At 40.7% G+C, this 23,846-nt stretch overlaps 1 protein-coding gene across 1 annotated transcript in view; it reads left to right on the forward strand.

Annotated features, from left to right (window-relative positions):
* Positions 1-1,920: 1,920 nt before the first annotated feature.
* AMOTL1 (angiomotin like 1) overlaps positions 1,921-23,846 on the forward strand; it is a 100,982-nt gene continuing 79,056 nt past the window's right edge. The window contains exons 1-2 of the mRNA XM_070749646.1: positions 1,921-2,034; positions 10,651-10,701. Of these exons, the coding sequence (XP_070605747.1) occupies positions 1,950-2,034; positions 10,651-10,701 (136 nt within the window). The 5' untranslated portion in view covers positions 1,921-1,949. The remainder of the gene's footprint in view (positions 2,035-10,650; positions 10,702-23,846) is intronic.

A 23,846-nucleotide genomic window follows, 5' to 3' on the forward strand; every position in this document is an offset into this window, starting at 1 on the left:
AAACACTTCCCTCCTGAACCTTATTTAACCCTTTAACATATTTAAATATTTTGATCATGTCCCCCCTTTTCTTTCTGTCCTCCAGACTATACAGATTGAGTTCATTAAGTCTTTCCTGATACGTTTTATGCTTAAGACCTTCCACCATTCTTGTAGCCCGTCTTTGGACCCGTTCAATTTTGTCAATATCTTTTTGTAGGTGAGGTCTCCAGAACTTGTAAATTATGTTGGTTGTTAAGCAGGTCATCATGTGACCGAACCATTTTACCACATTTACGCAAACATTAATACAATTGTGAGAGTCCAGAAATATTTCACAAGAAGAGTCCTCCACTCCTCTGCTCACAATAGAATACCTTATTCCACCAGACTTGAAATTTTGGGCTTAGATAACTTAGAGCTACGTCGCCTTCGATCTGATCTAAATGTAGTTTATAAAATCATCTACCACAGGGATAGGCAAAGTTGGCTCTTCTATGACATGTGGGCTTCAATTCCCAGAATTCATGCATGATTGGCTCAAGAATTCTGGGAGTTGAAGTCCACAAGTCATACAAGAGCCAACTTTGCCTACCCCTGATCTTCCAAAATGTCTTACCTGTCAATGAATACTTCAGCTTCAACCGCAATAACGCACGTTCACACAATAGATTCTAACTCAATGTAAACAAACTCAAATGCAGAAAATACGACTTTAGCAATAGAGTGGTCAATAACTGGAATGCGTTACCTGACTCTGTGGTTTATTTCCCCAAAAGCTTTAACCTTGGACTATAGAAACATAGAAACATAGAAGTCTGACGGCAGAAAAAGACCTCATGGTCCATCTAGTCTGCCCTTATACTATTTTCTGCATTTTATCTTAGGATGGATATATGTTTATCCCAGGCATGTTTAAATTCAGTTACTGTGGATTTACCGTATCTACCACGTCTGCTGGAAGTTTGTTCCAAGGATCTACTACTCTTTCAGTAAAATAATATTTTCTCATGTTGCTTTTGATCTTTCCCCCAACTAACTTCAGATTGTGTCCCCTATCTACAGTTGACATCACCCCATTCCTAAGAGATCTATAAGGGGCGTGCATAAGCACACCATTGTGCCTACCATCCCCTGTCCTACTGTCCTATTGTCTAAATTTACCTGTACCTACTTTGCTTATGTTTGTTTATAACAATACCTACTATCTTGTACATGTTTTTGACAAACACAAATAATAAACAAACAAATAAAAATGTTGTGGTTATTAAGCAAAGGCCACAGGCATTAAAGAAACCCATTGTTCAAATGGGAGTTTTACTACTTGCTTCATATAATTTATTTTATTTATGTATTTATTTGTTTTGTCATGTATAGGAGGCATACCAAGGTATAACTATGTTTATATACATGATACTAGTAAAAGAGAAACATTAGGACAGGGGATGGAAGGCACGCTGGTGCACTTATGTAGGCCCCTTACTGACCTCTTAGGAATCGGGAGAGGTCAACAGTCTAAGGATAAAGTTTTGGGGGTTAGGTGATGATACTAGAGAGTCTGGCAGTGAGTTCCATGCATCAACTACTCCGTTACTAAAATCTTATTTCCTGCAGTCGAGTTTAGAGCGGTTTACTTTAAGTTTGTATCTGTTGTGTGCTCATGTGTTGTTGTGGTTGAAGCTGAAGTCATCTTTGACAGGAAGGACATTGTAGCAGATGATTTTATGGGCTATGCTTAGGTCATGTTGAAGGCGATGTAGTTCTAAGCTTTCTAAACCTAGGATTGTAAGTCTAGAGGGACTAATGGGACTAGCCTTTGCAGCAACTATCTGTTTCATCACATTCTGAAATAGATAGCGTTGGGATTAATTTTATCTTGCACTGCTTTCTTTCCAAGGTGTTTCTAGCTGCTCCTGCCCTCTTGTAAAGTATTATATATGCAGCAACCAGGCCTGGACCTTATCAAGAAGATGGACTTGCATGAAAGCTGGAATTTGGACGATTTCAATTGGCTGACCCACGATGCAATTCTTCATGTTGTCAATGCCCTGAAAGGTATGTGTAATTCAAGAATATGATATTTACCCTCAGCCCCCGTTTTTTCCCCATTCTTACCCTCAGCTCCAGGTAAGGCGTGAAGGAGAAAAAATAATTTTTTGCCTCTTCTGAAGAAATACTTTTTTAAACACTCCTGATTTTGGTGCATTCCAATGACACAATTGGCATGAGATTTGGCTTCTGCGCATGCGCAGCAAGTGAAATCTTGTGTGAGGACGCTTGTGCAAGTGAGATTTTATTTATTTATTTACTTATTTACTTACTTACTTACTTACTTACTTACTTACTTACTGAATTTGTATGCCGCCCCTCTCCGTAGGCTAACAACAATGATAAAAAACAGAATATAAGAATCCAATAATAAAACAACTAAAAACCCTTATTATTATTATTTTGGTGATTTTCGGCTATATTTTTCTTTCCTCGTATGCACAGAAGCAAAAAGTCACCGAAAATCGCCGAAATCTCACTCGCATGAGCGTCCTCACACAAGATTTCGCTTGCTGTGTATGCGCAAAGCCAAATCTCATGCAGGGGAACATCAGGGGTGCACAGCTGCACACCGTCCCGAAAATTCCTACCAGGACAGAGCACTTGCTGCACACCCCTGAGTGGTACCTATTTATCTACTCGCATTTTCATGCTTTCGAACTGCTAGAAGAGTCAAAGATGGGGCAAGTAACAGGAGTTCACCCAGTAATGGGCAGCCAAAATTGTGGGTGTGGCTTAATTTGTGGGTGTGGCTTAATGGTCATGTGAGTGGCTTGCCAGCCATGTGACCAGGTGGGAGTGGCTTGAAAAATCATCGTTCAAGTGAACTGTTAAGTCCTCGACTTACAACCTTACCAGTGTTGCTCGCTGGGGTGACAATTTGCTTCGCGTTTCCCGCGCTCTCTTTCTTGGGTCGCCTCCCCCGCCTCAGGCTGGGTAGCTAGGCAAACGGGTGCTGCCAGAAGCATAAATGCCGCCAGCGCCACTTCCACCCAAAAACAAGAAAGTCCATCTGGTTTTTTAAAAAGTACCTTTGGTTCAACAATGACCTGGATGACTAAAAATCTCCATACACTATGGTTGATCTTTCTCTGTCAGCCTCCAAAGTAGGCCAGATCAGGAAACAGACTTCTTAAAAAATACTAAAACTGCCCTTTATTGATAGAGGCGGTACAGTGTTCCCTCGATTTTTGCGGGTTCGAACTTTGCGAAAAGTCTATACCACGGTTATTCAAAATATTAATTAAAAAATACTTCGCAGTTTCCCCCCCTAAAAACATGGTTTTTCCTGCCCGATGACGTCATATGTCATCGCCAAACTTTCATCCGCCTTTAATAAATATTTTTAAATAAACTTTAATAAATAAACATGGTGAGTAATAATCTAAATGGTTGCTAAGGGAATGGGAAATTGTAATTTAGGGGTTTAAGTGCTAAGGGAAGGCTTGTGATACTGTTCATAGCCAAAAATAGTGTATTTACTTCCGCATCTCTACTTCGCGGAAATTTGACTTTCGCGGGCAGTCTCGGAACGCATCCCCCGCGAAAAGTGAGGAAACACTGTATTAAGAAAATCATGATAACTTGGTTGTGCTTCCCTGTTCCCTCTTATTCTCTTTCTTATATCTGGTACCTTAGGGCAGTGTTTCCCACCCTTGGCAACTTGAAAATATTTGGACTTCAACTCCAAGAATTCCCCAGCCAGCAAATGCTGGCTGGGGACTTCTGGGAGTTGAAGTCCAAATATCTTCAAGTTGCCAAGGTTGGGAAACACTGCCTTAGGGAGTTAAGAAAGAACAAGATTGAGTTTCTTTCTAATGTTTTCTTTATTCCTGGACTTAAATGTTTGTGTAATTGTTCCAGCATAGTTTCTCCAAGGTCAGCGCTCACATTCCATCCTTTTATTCTTATTTTTCCATTGGGGACCAGGTTTGCAACAGAGGTCTTGTGGAATGCCAAAATGTCAACCAAGATTAAGTCAAAATAGCCAGGATGTCTGCCAGTAAAGCTCTTAGCTCTGAAGGTGGGATGCAACAAGAAGAAAGGATTATAGAATAACAGAGTTGGAAGGGACCTTGGAGGTCTTCTAGTCCAACCCCTTGCTTAGGCAGGAAACCCTACACCACTTCAGATAAATGGTTATCCAACATCTTCTTAAAAACTTCCAGTGTTGGAGCATTCACAACTTCTGGAGGCAAGCTGTTCCACTGATTAATTGTTCTAACTGTCAGGAAATTTCTCTTAGTTCTAAGTTTAGGAATTTTCTAAACTATGTTTAGAAAATTTACAGCTATGCCGCCTCCTAACTGATTTAACTGTTGTTCATAAAATCATACAACACAATGTACTCCCTGTTAGTGACTACTTCACCTTTAACAACAACAACAACACAAGAGCATGAAATAGATACAAACTAAATGTAAAACGCTCCAAACTAGACTGCAGAATATACGATTTCAGCAATAGAGTGGTCAACGCCTGGAATTCACTACTGGACTCTGTTGTTTCTTCCTCCAATCCCAAAATTTTCAATCTTAGGTTGTCTACAATAGACCTCTCCCCTTTTCTAAGAGGGTGTGCATAATTGCATCTTTGTGCCTACAGTTCCTGTCCTAATGTCTTTTTTATCTTTTCTATCTCTACTTTATACTTATATTATGTTAAACATATTACAATGCAATACTATATTTGTATGACAAATTAAATAAACAAACAAATAAATAAATAAATAAATAAGTTGTTTCTCTCCTTGATTAGTTTCCACCCATTGCTTCTTGTTCTACCCTCAGGTGCTTTGGAAAATGGCTTGACTCCCTCTTCTTTGTGGAAACCCCTAAGATATTGCTGTCATGTTTCCCCGGTCCTTCTTTTTATTAAACCAGACATATCCAGTTCCTGCAACTATTCTTTACATGTTTTAGCCTCCTGTCCCCTAATTATTTTTGTTGCTCTTCTCTGCATTCTTTCTAGAATCTCAACCTCCTTTTTACATCCTTTATACTGTACATTCAAAACTGAATGCAGTACAGTGTTCCCTCAATTTTCGCGGGGGATGTGTTCCGAGACCGCCCGCGAAAGTCGAATTTCCGCGAAGTAGAGATGCGGAAGTAAATACACCATTTTTGGCTATGGACAGTATCACAAGCCTTCCCTTAACACTTTAAACCCCTAAATTACCATTTCCCATTCCCTTAACAATCATTTACTCATAATTATTACTGGTACTCACCGTTGAATAAGACACTTAGTGATCCTGATATTTATAAACATAATTATTTATTAACAATAATAATTATTTTTTTGTTATTTATTTGCAAAAATTATTAGTTTGGCGATGACATATGATGTCATTGGGGAGGAAAAACCGTGGTATAGAAAAAAACCCGCAAAGTATTTTTTAATTAATATTTTTTGAAAACCCACCTTTGCCGTCAGGCATGGGGAAACTAAACATCTCCCCCTGGGCACGTTGAAGTTATATATGGTATGCCTGTATGTGTGTATGTTAGTATAGGGGATTTTCTTAAATTTATAATATTTTAATTAATTGGATTGTATTGGATTGTTTTTCACTTGTTGTGAGCCGCCCCGAGTCTTCGGAGAGGGGCGGCATACAAATCCAAATAATAAATAAAATAAATAAATAAATTTTTTGAAAAACCGTGGTATAGGCTATTCGCGAAGTTCGAACCCACGAAAATCAAGGGAACACTGTATTCCAAATGTGGCCTTGGAATACTGCAGGATGTTGAAAGGAATGTAACTCAGAGGTGGCTCAGTTTTGAAAGAAAGAATGAAATCAACATTATTTTAGAGGATACTAGTAACTAGATTACCATGCTTCGCTATGAAACTAAGTGATTGGGCTTAATAAATTGACAGCTACAGCTTTAAAATTAAGTAGTTAAGTAATTATAATTGGGCTTGATACATTAATACTTAAAGCTTTTTATTATTATTAATTGGATTTATATGCCACCCCTCTCCATGGTCTCAGGACGGCTCACAACATTTCGATAAAAAAATACAATATAAAACATTTGTAAGCCAATTAATAGAATAATGTATGTAGAATATGTAACTCTTTAGTATCAGAGCATGTTAATATAAGGCAGTTTGCAGTTGGAACAGAGTTCTTTTCAGATGGGGAGGGAGAGTAGAATGTCTAAACTGCCAGCCTGCAGGCCGGATGAGTCACACACTAGCCATACCGGGTTTAGTGAAGGGTAGCATCAGAGTATGTTAATATAAGGCAATTTGCAGTTGGAACAGAGTTCTTTTCAGGTGGGGAGGGAGAGTAGAATGTCTAAACTGCCAGCCTGCAGGCCGGATGATTCACACACTAGCCATGCCCGGTTTAGTGAAGGGTAGCATCAGAGCACATTAATATAAGGCAGTTTGCAGTTGGAACAGAGTTCTTTTCAGAGTTTAGTGAAGGGTAGCATCAGAGCATATTAATATAAGGCAGTTTGCAGTTGGAACAGAGTTCTTTTCAGGTGGGGAGGGGGAGTAGACTGTCTAAACTGCCAGCCTGCAGGCCGGATGAGTCACACACTAACCCGGTTTAGTGAAGGGTAGCATCAGAGCATATTAATATAAGGCAGTTTGCAGTTGGAACAGAGTTCTTTTCAGGTGGGGAGGGGGAGTAGAACGCCTAACTCCTTAGCATCAGAGCATGTTAATATAATACTGTATGAAAAATACTAATGATTTGGTGGTCATTTTGAAAAACCCTTTCTTAGCAAGCACATAGAAGCCAAGTGGAACATATGTGCCGAGTTTCAAGTTTGTACGCTTTACAGTTCTAGAGATTTTGTGATGACTGAGTGGTTTTTGGCTTATATATATTGGTGTTAAGAACTTCAGAGTTCAAATGGTGTAATAATTAGGATTCGGGACCACACTAGACTATAAAACTCAGTGGGTGACCCTATTTTTCAACCCCAGTCTTTTTCATAATTCTCTTAAAAAGATAAAATGAAGGAAATCTGTTCTCTCACCAATACATTGAAGGACTGAAGGAAGTAGGTATGTTTAATCTAAGAAAAAAAGGGCTAAGTCACAGAAAAGAGAGGGTCAGTGTATTTTACAAATTGTCTGAGGGCAAGATAAAAAAATAATTATAGGTGGAAGATTATTATTATTTTTATTTATTTATTTATTTATTTATTTATTTATTTATTTATTCATTTGTCCAATACACAATACATATGGAAGAGAATAGACATGAAGTAATATATATAAAGATAATATGTAAAAATAGAGAAGATATATGAAAGGAAGAAAATATATATGATAAGTGAGATAAAGGAAAAACAATTGGACAGGGGACGAAAGGCAGGCTAGTGCACTTATGTACGCCCCTTACTGACCTCTTAGGAACCTGGAGAGGTCAATCGTGGATAGTCTAAGGGAGAAATGTTGGGGGTTAGGGGTTGACACTATTGAGTCCGGTAATGAGTTCCACGCTTCAACAACTCGATTATTAAAGTCAGATTTTTTACAGTCAAGTTTGGAGCGGTTAATACAGTGGTACCTCATCATACGAACTTAATTGGTTCCAGGAGGAGGTTCGTAAGGTGAAAAGTTTGTAAGATGAAACAATGTTTCCCATAGGAATCAATGTAAAAGCAAATAATGCGTGCAAATCCTTCAGGAAAATCCCAAACTTTAGAAGGGAGGCGAACAGGGGGCAGGGAGGAGCAGCTAAAGGGGGTGGGTGGAAGAAGCAAGGCTAGGCTAAAGGGTGAGTGGGAAGGAAGAAAGGCAAGGGGGGCGCCCCTCCCTTTTCTTTCTTAAAAAGACACCGTTTCAGTGCCTTTGCAAGCACCTTGTTCTCTGCAAAATGTTTCCTACTCCAAGCAGCCCCTCCCTTTTCTTTCTTCAAAAAAAGGGAAAAAAAGAAACCCCTTCATCCCAGCAGCAGCTGCTTGGGTTCGTAAGGTGAAAATAGTTTGGAAGAAGAGGCAAAAAAATCTTAAACACCGGGTTCGTATCTTGAAAAGTTCGTTAGAAGAGGCGTTCGTAAGATGAGGTACCACTGTATTAAGTTTGAATCTGTTGCGTGCTCTTGTGTTGTTGCGGTTGAAGCTGAAGTAGTCATTGACTGGTAGGACGTTGCAGCATATGATCTTGTGGGCACTACTTAAATCGTGTTTTAGGTGTCGTAGTTCTAAGCTTTCTAGACCCAGGATTGTTAGTCTATTTTCGTAGGGTATTCTGTCTCGAGTGGAGGAGTGAATGGCTCTTCTGGTGAAATATCTTTGGACGTTTTCAAGGGTGTTGATGTCCGAGATGTGGTATGGGTTCCAGACAGATGAGCTGTATTCAAGGATGGGTCTGGCAAAAGTTTTGTAGGCTCTTGTGAGTAGTGTGAGATTGCCGGAGCAGAAGCTACGTAGGATCAGGTTAACAACTCTAGAAGATCATTAAAGAGAGATCCAATCTAAAACTAAAGATTTTTTTTCCAGGCTGTGAAAACATTAAACATAGAATGGTTTATTTCCAGAAATTTTGGGTGCTGTATCTCTGGAGGTTTTCGATAAGAGACTGAATAGCCATTAGTCTGGAACATCATAGAATCTCCTGCATGAAGAGGGGATGAAATAGAAGATTTCCAAGTGCCCTTCCGACCCTATTATTCCATGTTCTGTGTTCTTCTCCCATAATGTACAACGGTTTAAGTTCCCGGAAAAAAAGATGACACATGCAACTAATGAAGTAAAATAAAATAATAAAATAAAATAAATAACCACTTGAGGTACAGAGAGAAAACTAAATGTGATTTCCTTCCCAGCCGTCTGCATCATAATGGAAACTTGTCGAAATTTCAAAGTGTAGCTTGGCAACAGCTGGAGGACACAAATTCCACATTCCCTTCTTATTGGATTCGAAACGTCTTTACTTCACTCACCTCAATAGCAAAGGTCTCCAATCTGGTTTGTCTCCAGATGTGTTGGACATGATTTCCAGTGAGCCGAATGAAAATGATGAGAATTAGAACAGTACATTTGGGATAGGATCCGTTTCACTCAGGCTGCTCTGGGAGACTTTCTGCTTTCTGTTCAGAACATCCTGCCTTAAATATCTATCTCTCCATCTATCTCTCTTTCTCTCTCTTTCTCTTTATCCTATCTGTCTGTCTGTCTGTCTGTCTGTCTGTCTGTCTGTCTGTCTGTCTCTATCTATCTATCTATCTATCTATCTATCTATCTATCTATCTATCGCCTATCTATCTCTCACCTATCTATCTATCTCTTTCTCTCTCTCTCTCTCTCTCTCATCTCTCATCTATCTTTCACCCATCTATCTATCTATCTATCTATCTATCTATCTATCTATCTATCTATCTATCTATCTATCTATCTATCTATCTATCTCTTGCATATCTAATCTATCTATCTATCTATCTATCTATCTATCTATCTATCTATCTATCTATCTATCATCTATCTCTCATCCATCATCTATCTCTCATCCATCATCTATCTCTCATGCATGCATCTATGTATGTATGTATGTATGTATGTATGTATGTATCTATCTATCTATCTATCTATCTATCTATCTATCTATCTATCTATCATCTATCATCTATCATCAATCCCATCATCTATCTCTCACCCATCTATCTATCTATCTATCTATCTATCTATCTATCTATCTATCTATCTCTCATCTCTCATCTATCTCTCACCCATCTATCTATCTATCTATCTATCTATCTATCTATCTATCTATCTATCTATCTATCTATCTATCTATCTCTCGCCTCTCTCTCTCTCTCTCTCTCTCTCTCATCTCTCATCTTTCTTTCACCCATCTATCTATCTATCTATCTATCTATCTATCTATCTATCTATCTATCTCTCACATATCTATCTATCTATCTATCTATCTATCTATCTATCTATCTATCTATCTATCTATCTATCTATCTATCTCTATCATCATGGATTTAGTACAAATCGGGTCATTTAGGACAGGTAGATAGACCACAATGCTTCTAAATGCAAGATTTTTTTAAAAAAAGGATTGTGATGTTAATGCCTCTCTCGTTCATCGAATATGCCATCTTCGGTTGCCTAGCAACTGATACAAGGCCAGTTGGATTGCAAGAGAGAGAACGCTGTTGATAGGCAAGAGTTGCTGTGTCAATTCAGGTGGGTTCAGGACCGAAATGTTCCATCCAGCTGTGGAATCCAAAAGCCAGGGATGCTTCTTCCGAGGTCAGCTTGGGGGCTTCGGTGAAGGAAGAAGATGGGAGCAGGGAAACCCTGCGAAAATGAGGAGGTGAGGAAAGTGTCAACCCTGCTGTTCAGGTGAACCTCATAGCTCCATCCGGCATAAAGTTTGTTGGGTGAGGATCTTCTCTGTGTGTGTGTGTTTGTTTGTGTGTGTGTGTGTGTGTGTTTTTCTTGCACTAAAGCAATGAGGTCTTCCCCCCTCCGGCTGAAGTTTGTTTCCATTTAATGTAATTATTGCAGTAATAATTAATTAGATGACATGGGATTTTTGAGACAGCATGATGACGGCGTCGGCATAGCAGCAGAAGAGGGAATTCTAAACCAGATCCCATTCTGATTTGACTCCAACATGGTTATTCTGCTTTTATCTCCTCAGACGCTGAAGCTCCCCAAGTTATTCCAACAGTTTTTGGGGTCCATCACTTGGGTAAGTGAATGCCATGGTGTCTTGTCCTTTTGGAATTCTCTACGTTTTTGGTTGCATTCAGATTGCGCGTGGCTAAATGATTGAAAACACATGACACCTCCAGGTATGTTTTGATGTTTACATGCCTTGGTTTATTATTATTATTATTATTATTATTATTATTATTATTATTATTATTATCATGATGATGATGATGATGATGACGATGATGATGATGATGATGATTATTATTATTATTATTATCATTATATGAATTAGTTACATTATAAAGGGGCTCGGGCATATTGGTTCTCTGTTCATATTTTTGTTATTGGTCATTATCCCGAAATCTTAGCTCAAGAATCCATTTTGTTCCTGGGGGGAAAAAAAAGCAGCAAAGACAAGAATATTTCAGAAAAAAGCTTCACATAAAAAAAATAACATGCTCCGCTTGAAATACCTGGGCATCCCCCCCCCCCCTTTTGATTTATATGTCAGGAAATTGCTCCAATGCCTATTTGATACTCAAGTAATTTCCTATCCAATTTGACCTTGATCCAATTTTTCTATGAAGTGGCTAATTTAGAGCTTTGGAGTTCAATCCTAAAACATTCTATCCTCCGAGATAGAACGATAGATGAAAATAATACTCTGGCATGCCTCGTAATATCTTTTATTTTGTACAAATTGCTGTGGTCATTTTAATACCTATAAACTAAAAAACGAAACGTCTTTGTGAAGTTTCTTTCCTTCATAGTAGATTAAGCTATGAATTCTTACGTTTTGTCCTAAGACTCTCAAAGCCAATCTCTCTGAATCCCACAATTATCATTGCATATGTCTTCTTTGACTAAATTTCTAGCTGTTCTGTAGTTTTTAAGACTTGACCCAGTTTATTAAATTTCCAAGATGATCCGTCACGATCCCTCCTAGGACAACAATCCTCCATTTCTTTATGGGAGCCTTCTGTTTGGCTAGAAAGGAATGAAGAACTTGAATTCACCCAGATGTTATTGGAAAACCCCAACATTGTTGATCCTTGCTATATTTGTTTAGAATGAATGAACTGGAAGGGACCATGGAGATCTTCGAGCCCAGCCCCCTTACGAAGCAGCAAAACCTACTCTTTTGGATTTATTTATTTATTTTATTTATTTATTGTTAGAGTTGGAAGGGACCATGCGGGTCAAGTCCAACCCCCTGCCTAAGCAGGAACCCTATAGCATCCTAGCCAAATGGCAGTCCAATTTCCTCTTAAAAGTGTCCAGAGTATTGGAGTTCACAATGTCCGCTGGTAGGTTGTTCCACTGGTTGATCGTTCTGACCGTCAGGAAGTTCTTCTTGATAAGTGACTATACAGTGATTCTCAATCTGGTGGTTGGGATCCTTTTGGGGGGGACGGACCGACAACTGTTTCACAGGGTCACCTAAAACCATGGCAGAAGACAAATTTCCCATGGTGTTAGGAACTATAGCTTCTTTTCTGGCGCCTTGGAACATATTTTTACAATCCGACCAATCCTGCGTTTGCAGTGGGGGTGGCCCTCTGACCTTCCTGCCAATCAGCTTAAAGCTCCGCTGGGAGAATTGGTGCTAGATATCTTTTTTCTTTAATGTTTTGGTATTTTTTGCTTCCTGCGCAGAAGCGAAATCTTACGAGAGGATGCCCACGCAGGGGAGATTTTGGCCATTTTTTGCTTCCGTGCAGGCGTGGAAGCAAACAATTTTATTTATTTATTTTATTTATTTATTTATTTTGTCCAATACATAATACACATTGAAGAGAAAGATATGTAATAATATAAGTAAAGAAAAGAATAGAAGAAAAGATATAAAAGTATAGGTGAACATATTTGAAAGGAGGAAAAGATAAATGAGATAAGGAGAGACAAATGGACAGGGGAGGGAAGGCACACTGGTGCACTTATGCACGCCCCTTACTGACCTCTAAGGAACCTGGAGAGGTCAATCGTGGATAGTCTAAGGGAAAAATGTTTGGGCTTAGGGGTTGGCACTACTGAGTCAGGTAATGAGTTCCACGCTTTGACAAATCGGTTGCTGAAGTCATATTTTTTACAGTCAAGTTTGGAGCGATTAATATTAAGTTTGAATTTGTTGCGTGCTCTTGTGTTGCTGCGATTGAAGCTGAAATAGTCATTGACAGGTAGAACGTTGCGGCATATGATCTTGTGGGCAATACTTAGATTGTGTTTTAGGCGACATTGTTCTAAGCTTTCTAGACCTAGGATTGATAGTCTGCTTTTGTAGGGTATTCTGTTTCGAGTGGAGGAGTGAAGGGCTCTTCTGGTGAAGTATCTTTGGACATTTTCAAGGGTGTTGATGTTCGAGATATGGTATGGGTTCCAGACAGATGAACTGTATTCAAGGATGGGTCTGGCAAAAGTTTTGTAGGCTCTGGTGAGTAGTGTGAGATTGCCAGAGCAGAAGCTGCGTAGGATCAGGTTAACAACTCTAGAAGCCTTTTTGGCGATATTGTTGCAGTGGGCTTTGGCACTTAGATTTGCCAAAATCTCACGCACGTGTGCACCCCCTGGCAAGATTTCAGCACATTTTTGCTTTCTGCGCATGTGCAGGAGCAAAATCACGCCGGGGATGCACACACACGTTCGTGCATAGTGCATGCACATGTGTGAGAAACCCCCCCCCCAATGCTGCGTGCACAGCGCACTGGTAGCAGGAGGTAGGAGCAACCCTCCCCTCCTTCAAATGTGTTCGTTGTCAAAGACTTTCTGTACATCCTGTGCATTTTGATTTCCATTTTAGAAGCCTTTTTTTCTCGATTGTCGCCTTCTTGGTGTTATTTCAGCTATCTACTTTCCAAATGTAAAACAATGCACTTGGGCAAAAGGAATCCTCAATCTGAGTACTGTATTGTATTGGCAATTCTGTGTTAGCAAAAACTTCAGAAGAGAAGGATTTAGGGGTAGTGATTTCTGACAGTCTCAAAATGGGTGAGCAGTGCGGTCAGGCGGTAGGGAAAGCAAGTAGAATGCTTGGCTGCATAGCTAGAGGCATAACAAGCAGGAAGAGGGAGATTGTGATCCCGCTGTATAGAGTGCTGGTGAGACCACATTTGGAATACTGTGTTCAGTTCTTGAGACCTCACCTACAAAAAGATATCGATAAAATTGAATGGGTCCAAAGACGGGCTACAAAAATGGTGGAAGGTCTTAAGCATAAAACGTATCAGAAAAAACTTAATGAACTCAATCTGTATAGTCTGGAGGACAGAAGGGAAAGGGGGGGCATGATTGAAACATTTAAATATGTTAAAGGGTTCAATAAGGTTCAGGAGGGGAGTGTTTTTAATAGGAAAGTGAACACAAGAACAAGGGGACACAATCTGAGATTAGTTGGGGGAAAGATTAGAAGGAACGTGAGAAAATATTATTTTACTGAAAGAGAAGGAGATGCTTGGAACAAACCTCTAGCAGACATGGTTGGTAAATCCACAGTAACTGAATTTAAACATGCCTGGGATAAACATATATACATCCTAAGATAAAATACAGGAAATAGTATAAGGGCAGACTAGATGGACCATGATGTCTTTTTCTGCCATCAATCTTCTATGTTTCTATGTTTCTCTTCCTGCAGATGTTTCATTATTGGATTAGGCCAGGGGTAGGCAAGTTGGCTCTTCTATGACTTCTGGACTTCAACACCCATAATTCCTGAGCCAATCATGCTAGTTCAGGAATTCTGGGAGTTGAAGTCCACGTGTCATAGAAGAACCAACTTTGCCTACCCCTAGGTTAGGCAATAGCATCGATGCATGGGAAAGAAGAGTTTGCTAGTAGTTTTATCAACTAACACCTAAATTCTTCACTATTTCACATTTGCTGGAGCAGAGTGCATACAACTGCTGCTTGTGCACCAACTCTTTAGAAAAACAAATACTTTTTCAGTATCAGTCTGTAGAGACACACAGAGAGGAATTCACATACACATGTGGACATACGGTACATATTAATATATTATGATAATTGTTGGCAATTTGTGGTGGTTTTCATTATCATCATTTTCCCATAAAATAAGCTTAACTAAACTTGTTATAGTTGGACAAACTTAATAGCTTAGATTTACTTTGCTTGCTTCATTTTATTACATGTACAGCGCTTACAATTATTGTACTTTTAAACCAGGGGTAAAATGCTACTGGTTTGACCCAGTACGGCCCAATACGCCGGTCTGCGACAGGTTCTGAGTTGTCCCGCGAGGCTGTCCTGGAGACAGTAAAGGACCAACGGTCAGCCACACCCATCCTGCCCCACCCCACAAGGGCAAACAAAATCCTAATACTACCAACAATAGGATCAAGTCTGACAGCCCTGATTTAGAATATAGCATATCATACATGGCCTACTGTTATGTATTCACATTTCATCTAAATTGGAAAAACACAAAAAAAGATAAATGTTAAAAAGAGCTACGTTTAAATACCAATGTCCCGGCCATCTAACCATTGAAACGCAGCATTGTTTATATTTTTTTTAAATCGGACCCGTATATGCCCTCAGCTTACAGCCAATTACAATGTGAATTATGTGATCTACCATTTGATGTGGGACCTCATAGTTACACCGAGGATACTGTGCCCCATTTATACAAAGTCTTGGCAGATGCTGTTTGTGAGGTGCGAATCCTACTCAGGATTGTCCATTGCTGGTCATTCAAAGTTTGGCACCCTTTTTTGTGGGGTCATTATTATACATCTTCCTATGACATATTCAGCGGCTTTCTATTGGGAATCAATGATAAAGTTGCTGGGAAGATGTTGTGTACTTCCTGGATTGGAATTACGTTGTTCCCAATACATAACCCTGTAGAGTTGGATCCTTTGAGTAAGAATATGGGGAACGTCATTCCAAGATTCCAAGAAGCACCAAGCTATTATTATTATTATTATTATTATTATTATTATTATTATTATTATTATTATTAATTAGATTTGTATGCCGCCCCTCTCCGCAGACTTGGGTGGCTCACAACAGTGATAACAACAGTATATAATGACAAATCTAATATTAAAAGTCTATAATAATAAATCTAACATTAAAAGTCTAAAAAAACCCATTGTTTAAAAATCAGAACTGGGAGATATCTCAGTTCCTCCATGCCTGACAGCAGAGGTGGGTTTTAAGGAGTTTACAAAAGGCAAGGAGGGTGGGGGCAATCCTAATCTCTGGGGGGAGCTGGTTCCAGAGGGTTGGGGCCGTCACAGAGAAGGCTCTTCCCCTGGGTCCCGCCAGCCAGCATTGTTTAGTCGACGGGACCCGGAGAAGGCCAACTCTGTGGGACCTAATCGGTCACTGGGATTCATGCGGCAGAAGGCGGTCCCGGAGATATTCTGGTCCGATGCCATGAAGGCCTTTATAGGTCATGACCAACACTTTGAATTGTGACCGGAAACTGATCGTCAACCAATGCAGACTGCGGAGTGTTGGTGTAACATGGGCATATCTAGGGAAGCCCATGATTGCTCTCGCAGCTGCATTCTGCATGGTCTGGAGAAAATATTATTTTACTGAAAGAGTAGTAGATCCTTGGAACAAACTTCCAGCAGACGTGGTAGATAAATCCACAGTAACTGAATTTAAACATGCCTGGGATAAACATATATCCATCCTAAGATAAAATACAGAAAATAGTATAAGGGCAGACTAGTTGGACCATGAGGTCTTTTTCTGCCGTCAGACTTCTATGTTTCTATGTTTCTATGGTAGTCAGCAGACGTAGCCTGTAGTACTGTACTCTAACCACTGTGCCACCAGGGCTCCTCATAGGCAAAACGGTGCATTGCTAAAGATAAGGGTGGCTAAAGATAATGTATGTTATGTTTATGTCCTTCTGACCAAAGTGCTTAAACAGATAAGGTACTTATGATCATTTTCTCCAATATTGTCCTTTCCAGCTGCGGAAGGACATTTAGACTTATGCATGATGGGCTGATGAAAGGATTGGAATGCAGTCAGGATTACACACGAGCTCAGCTCCATGAGCTGGCCTCTTTGCCAGAAGTTAAGAACATAGGAACATACAAGAAGAGCCATGCTGAATCGGGCCAAAAGTCCATCGAGTCCAGCACTCTGTGTCACATAGTGGCCCACCAATTAACCATGGCGATCTTGAGCAGAAAGAGAAGGCAAAACCCTCCCTTTCCCTTGACCCCAAACAAATGGTACCCAAGGGAATCCTGCCTATCTCAACCAACATAGAGGCGGCGCTTGGACATCCATTGCCTGAATTCCAACACATTTTGTGTCTCTTGATAGCAGGGGTGGGCTGCTGCCCGGACGGCGGGGGGGGGGAATGCAGTGGGGTAGCAAAAATGGAGCTCCATCCCAGAGCACCCAATTTGCACTGAAAGATGTTCAAAGAAAATGAATAAGCCACGCCCACAGTGTGGTAGCAAAAACTTTGGTAGCCCTTCACTGCCTGATAGCCACGAGGGCATCCACCATAGTTGCAATCCAATAATAGACAGTGGCAGTAATGAATACTCCAATTAGCAGTTTAGTTCCTGTTTGGCTATTTATTTTATTTTATTTTATTTTATTATTTTATTTTATTATTTTATTTTATTCATTCATTCATTCATTCATTCATTCAATTTTTATGCCGCCCTTCTCCTTAGACTCAAGGCGGCTTACAACATGTTAGCAATAGCACTTTTTAACAGAGCCAGCATATTGCCCCCATAATCCGGGTCTTCATTTTACCCACCTCGGAAGGATGGAAGGCTGAGTCAACCTTGAGCCGGTGATAAGATTTGAACCGCTGACCTACAGATCTACAGTCAGCTTCAGTGGCTTGCAGTACAGCACTCTACCTGCTGCGCCACCCGGGGTCTTTGGTATTTTATTTTACTTATTTATTAGATTTGTATGCTGTCCCTCTCCAGAGGCTTGGAGCGGCTTACAACAAGTAACAATACAAATCCAAAAATTAAAACACATTTAAGACCCTTAATACAAAGAACAATCATACATAAAGTGCAACGGCCCAGGGGAATCAATTTCCCTATTCCTGATGACAGAAGTGGGTTTTGAGAAGTTTGCGAAAGGCAAGGAGGGTGGGGGCAGTTCTAATCTCCGGGGGGGTGTTGATTCCAGAGGGTCGGGGCCACCACAGAGAAGGCTCTTCCCCTGGGTCCCGCCAGGCAACATTGTTTCGTCGAAGGGACTCGGAGAAGGCCAACTCTGTGGGACCTGACCGGTCGCTGGAATTCATGCGGCAGAAGGCGGTCCCGGAGATATGTTTTTTATTGCTGTTCCTTGTTTAAATTGATAGTGAGCTAACTTGAGACTAACCTGCTGGTGTGGATGTATACAAATACGCACACATTCTTGCAAGGACATGAAATAGAAGTTATTCGGATGTCAGGAGTAAAAAATTGCAAGATTGCGGTCCTCAACCCACAATTGTTGCAACAAGGAATCGGACTGTATTCGATTCTGATTGAAATTTATTTATTTTATTTATTTATTTATTTTGTCCAATGCACAATACATATTGAAGAGGATAGACATGAGTTATTATATATAAAGAAAGGATATAAAAGTCCAATACACAATGAGGGTTTTAGTGGGTATATATCTATATACACATAGTAAAATACATGATGAAGGTAATAGAGGAGATACTCATAGTAAAATATATCTAAGAAATAATAGAAAAGAAGATATAGGAATAGAATATATCAATGAAAGAATAGAAGAAGAGATATAGGAATAGAAGAAAGGAATAGGAGATATAGGAGAGCAATAGGACAGGGGACGGAAGGCACTCTAGTGCACTTGTACTCGCCCCTTACTGACCTCTTAGGAATCTGGATAGGTCAACCGTAGATAATCTAAGGGTAAAGTGTTGGGGGTTTGGGGATGACACTATGGAGTCCGGTAATGAGTTCCACGCTTCGACAACTCGGTTACTGAAGTCATATTTTTTACTGTCAAGTTTGGAGCGGTTAATATTAAGTTTAAATCTGTTGTGTGCTCTTGTGTTGTTGTGGTTGAAGCTGAAGTAGTCGCCGACAGGCAGGACGTTGCAGCATATGATCTTGTGGGCAATACTTAGATCTTGTTTAAGGCGAATGGCAACCGAAATAGTTTGTTCAGATTGTTGGTGGACATCCAGCTGTGAGAATTGGGCTTTTTTTCCTCTCTCTCTCTCTCCTTCCCTTTCTCTTTCTCTCTCTCTCTCATGCTGACCTCATCTGTGCTTGGAATGAATCCAAAGAGACACAGCATCCTTTTGTCAGAAACAAAACAGGTCAAGTTATTAAAAGAAAAGAAAGATGGACGCTCTCCCTCCCAATACAAAAACCAGATGTGCGGCGGAATTTTCTTTCCCATTTTTAAAGGGAGGGGTAAGCTTTTTCCAACGGCCTGTGTTTTGCAGAAGACTGCTGGAGGAAATGTTATAAATACATACATTCATTCCCATGGCAAAGATCTCACTGTGGCTATTAATTTTAGAAAGGGAGGACAAGGTCTCTTTTCAATGCTTACCGGATTCTGGTTGGTAGCAAGGTTTGGTATGGCTTTAAGTGCGGCTTGCAGATGGAACTTTATTAACCGCTCTCCGAAAGAGCCTGCACTGAGGCTTCCTCCGGCTTTCAGCAGTTTTGAAACATTAAGCATAAATGCATTGCAATGAGTGGCATTTCTTAAGCTGTGCATGTGGGTTTGCGTCTTATCAAAATGCGCGATGGTCTTTGGGAATCCACATCATAGGATGAACAAGGTGGTAAGTTACTTTCTTTATTCCTTCATAGAAACATAGAAACATAGAAGACTGACGGCAGAAAAAGACCTCATGGTCCATCTAGTCTGCCCTTATACTATTTCCTGTATTTTATCTTACAATGGATATATGTTTATCCCAGGCATGTTTAAATTCAGTTACTGTGGATTTACCAACCACGTCTGCTGGAAGTTTGTTCCAAGGATCTGTACTACTCTTTCAGTAAAATAATATTTTCTCACGTTGCTTTTGATCTTTCCCCCAACTAACTTCAGATTGTGCCCCCTTGTTCTTGTGTTCACTTTCCTATTAAAAACACTTCCCTCCTGAACCTTATTTAACCCTTTAACATATTTAAATGTTTCGATCATGTCCCCCCTTTTCCTTCTGTCCTCCAGACTATACAGATTGAGTTCATTAAGTCTTTCCTGATACGTTTTATGCTTAAGACCTTCCACCATTTTTGTAGCCCGTCTTTGGACCCGTTCAATTTTGTCAATATCTTTTTGTAGGTGAGGTCTCCAGAACTGAACACAGTATTCCAAATGTGGTCTCACCAGCGCTCTATATAAGGGGATCACAATCTCCCTCTTCCTGCTTGTTATACCTCTAGCTATGCAGCCAAGCATCCTACTTGCTTTTCCTACCGCCCGACCACACTGCTCACCCATTTTGAGACTGTCAGAAATCACTACCCCTAAATCCTTCTCTTCTGAAGTTTTTCATTCTTCACTCTGAACTTGAGTAGCAAAACGCTAAGCTTTTACTTAGGATGAAGAATGCATGAGGTGTATCATAGAACGTTCTAAGGCAAGGCTGGCCTTACTTAGTGTTCTGTCTGGGTTCCCCCAGACCTCAACACCAACTGGAAAAAACAGCCAGACACTCTGGTAAAAGCAAAAGTACTTTATAGCTGGAAAAAATAAACACAGAGGAAAACCTGTTCTTCCCAACAGACAGGCTATAATACTTTACAGCAGAGTCCTGATGTCCAGACAATACAGCAAGCTTCTTGCTGGCACACCCACCCCCAAGGTTTCAGTAGTCAAAGGCACAAACCAGGATTCCAAGACGCCAAAGTTCACAGCCAGGTCCCAAGACTTTCAAAGATAAAACTCCACAAGCCAGGAAGGGTGGGTCTGCCTTTTAGCCTTTCCAAAGAGCACCACACCCAAACCCAGCTGTTGCCTCTTTAATGCTGAAAGTACTTAGCCAATTGATCCCTTCTCTGAGTAGCTCTTCTCTGTCGCAGATCAATTATGGCTTGTGCATAAGGAATTCCTCTATGGAATCCAGGCTGCTTGCTGGGGAGAGCTCCCTCTGGGGGGACTCTGGCTGTCCTCCCTCTTCTTCAGCCTGGGATTCCTCCTCCTCGTCTGCCTGCACCTCCTGTTCCTCAGCCTCTCCCTCTGAGCTGGAAACCGACAGAAGATCAGCCGTTCCCTGAGGGGCCTCAGACGGAACCACAACACTTAGTTTATTTATTTATCTGTGTGACTTTGATTCTGCTTCTCCCCATTAAAACTCTCAGCTGGTGATCAGATATTGGACTAATTAGTTTAACAGATATACAGTGATGGGTTCCTACGGGTACAATCAGGTATGCAGAACCAGTAGAAAAAGTTTGAATTTTTTTTCTTCCCCCCCTTCTTGTCTCTGGGTACTGTTCACAGTCAATGAGGTTGAATGTGTATAATTTTAGAAGAGCTGTGCGTGCGTATGTATACATACAGTTTATATAGTACATAATGTATATTTTTGTGTGCATGTGTGTAATATGTATGTACACATATGGCATACATACATAAGATTAAATAGTTTATTTTGGATGGTCAGTAATAGTAAATAGATAAGGAAATCTCTTTGAGGCGAGGAGAACCCTAACTCTAACCTAAACCCTTGACTTGAGTGACATCAAGTTGGCCTCCTTTAAGCCAGTCACATGACCTTTAAGCCACCCCGTCACACTATTGTCAAGCTACTCCCACCTGATCACATGACCGGCAAGCCACACCCACAAAATAAGCTATGCCCACAGTGTGGTAGTAAAAATTTTTTGCAACCCTTCACTGCAGATATGTAAGATTAAATTAAGATGCGAATTAATGAGATTTTATGAATTTTTTTTAATTTTAATTTTATTAATAGAGTTGAAAGGGACCGTTAGGTCATCGAGTCCAACCCCCTGCCTGAGCAGGAAACCCTACAGCACCCCAGCCAAATGGAAGTCCAATCTCCTCTTGAAGGTGTCCAGAGTTGGGGAGTTCACCACCTCCCCTGGCAGGCAGTTCCATTGGTTGATCGCTCTGACAGTCAGGAAGTTCTTCCTTATTTCCAGGTTGAATCTCTCCTTGGTCAGCTTCCAACCATTGTTCCTCGTCCGGCCCTCTGGTGCCCTGGGGAATAAAGAGACCCCCTCCTCACCGTGGCAACCCCTCAAGTATCTGTAAACTGCTATCATGTCCCCTCTAGACCTTTTTTCTAGGCTGTCCATGCCCAGTTCTCTCAATCTCTCTTCGTAAGTCTTGGTTTCGAGTCCCCTAATCATTTTGGTTGCTCTTTTTTGCACCTTCTCCAGAGTTTCGATGTCTTTTTTGTAGTGAGGTAACCAAAATTGGATGCAGTACTCCAGGTGGGGTCTGACCAGGGCATAGTAGAGTGGTATTAGTACTTCCCTGGTCTTGGAGCGTATTCCTCTGTTGATGCAGCTTAGGATTGCGTTGGCTTTTTTGGCTGCTGCTGCACATTGCTGACTCATGTTTAGTTGATTGTCCACCAAGACTCCAAGATCTCTTTCGCAGTCACTACTGCTGAGTGGGGTATCTCCCAGGCTGTATGTATGTCTAGGGTTCTTTTTGCCGAGGTGGAGGACTCTGCATTTGTCGGTGTTGAACCTCATTTTGTTGGTATGGGCCCACTGTGATAGTCTGTCTAGGTCTTCTTGTACTCTGAGCCTGTCCTCAAGGGTGTTGGCTACCCCCGCCAGCTTGGTGTCATCTGCAAATTTTATTAGTTCCCCTTTTATTCCCTCGTCCAGGTCGTTGATGAAGATGTTAAAGAGCACAGGACCCAGGACAGAGCCCTGTGGTACTCCACTGTCTACTTTTTTCCATGTGGATTTGGTGCCGTTGAGGACAACTCGTTGGGTGCGGTTGGTCAGCCAACTGTTTATCCATCTACATGTGTAGTAATCTACTCCATTTTTTTCTAGTTTGCGGATTAGGAGATTGTGGTCGATTTTATCGAAAGCCTTACTGAAGTCCAAGTATATGAGGTCCACTGAGTTGCGTTGGTCAACTGACTTGGTTATGGTGTTGAAAAATGATATGAGATTGGTTTGGCATGATTTGTTTCTGATGAATCCGTGCTGGCTATTGGATATGATCTTGTTTGTTTCTAGGAAGTGGGTAAGTTGTTTTTTGATTATTTTCTCCAGTATTTTTCCAGGTATAGAGGTCAGACTGATTGGTCTGTAGTTACCTGGGTCGGTCTTTTTGCCTTTTTTGTGGATGGGGACTACGTCAGCTCGCTTCCAGTCTTCCGGTAGGTCTCCAGTGATCCAGGATATTTGGTAGATGAGGAGGAGTTCCGCTATGGTGTCTGCCAATTCTTTTAGGACTTTGGGGTGAAGTCCGTCTGGCCCTGGTGATTTGTATTCGTTGAGTTCCCTCAGGTAGTCCCTCACTGTGCTTTTGTCTATGTTGAGTTCGGTTCTGGGGCAGTTTGTTGCAGTTAAATTGGAGATTGGTTGGAGGGAGGTTCCCTTTTGTGTGAAGACTGATGCAAAGTAGGCGTTGAGTAGCTGTGCTTGGTCATTGCTGTCTGTGATTTCTCTACCCTCTTCGTTTTTTAGTGTGACGATTGTTTCTTTGATTTTCTTCTTATTGTTCATGTGTTGGAAGAATCTTTTTTTTGTTGTCTTTGACTTCCGCTGCAAGGTGTTGTTCATATTGTGCCTTTGCTGTTTTTATTTTTTGTTTGCAGGAACTGGTTGTTTGCTGATATTCCGCTTTGGTTATGAGTCCTTCTTTCCATTGTTTGTACTTAGCTTTTTTTCCTTTTATGTCATCTGCAAGGACTTTGTTTAGCCATGCAGGTTTAGTTTTGGTTTTCCTGTTTTTCCTTTTCATGGGGATTGCGTTGTTTTGGGCGTCTATGATGCTGTTTTTTAGGATCACCCAGGCTTCCTGAGTGGTTTTTCCTTCTAAGAGTTCGTTCCAGGGGCATTGTTCAAGGTTCGCTCTGAGCTTGTTAAAGTCTGCTTTTCTGAAGTCTGGGACTGTAGTGGTGTTGGGTATAGTAGCTAGTGATTGCACTATGTTGAATTTGAGGATGACGTGGTCGCTCTCTCCCAGTTTCCCTTCTTCTTCTGTTCCCTCTATTGTTTCTTCCCTGTT

The sequence above is a fragment of the Erythrolamprus reginae genome, chromosome 4 (assembly GCF_031021105.1).
Source record: "Erythrolamprus reginae isolate rEryReg1 chromosome 4, rEryReg1.hap1, whole genome shotgun sequence".
Classification (NCBI taxonomy): Eukaryota; Metazoa; Chordata; class Lepidosauria; order Squamata; family Dipsadidae; genus Erythrolamprus; species Erythrolamprus reginae.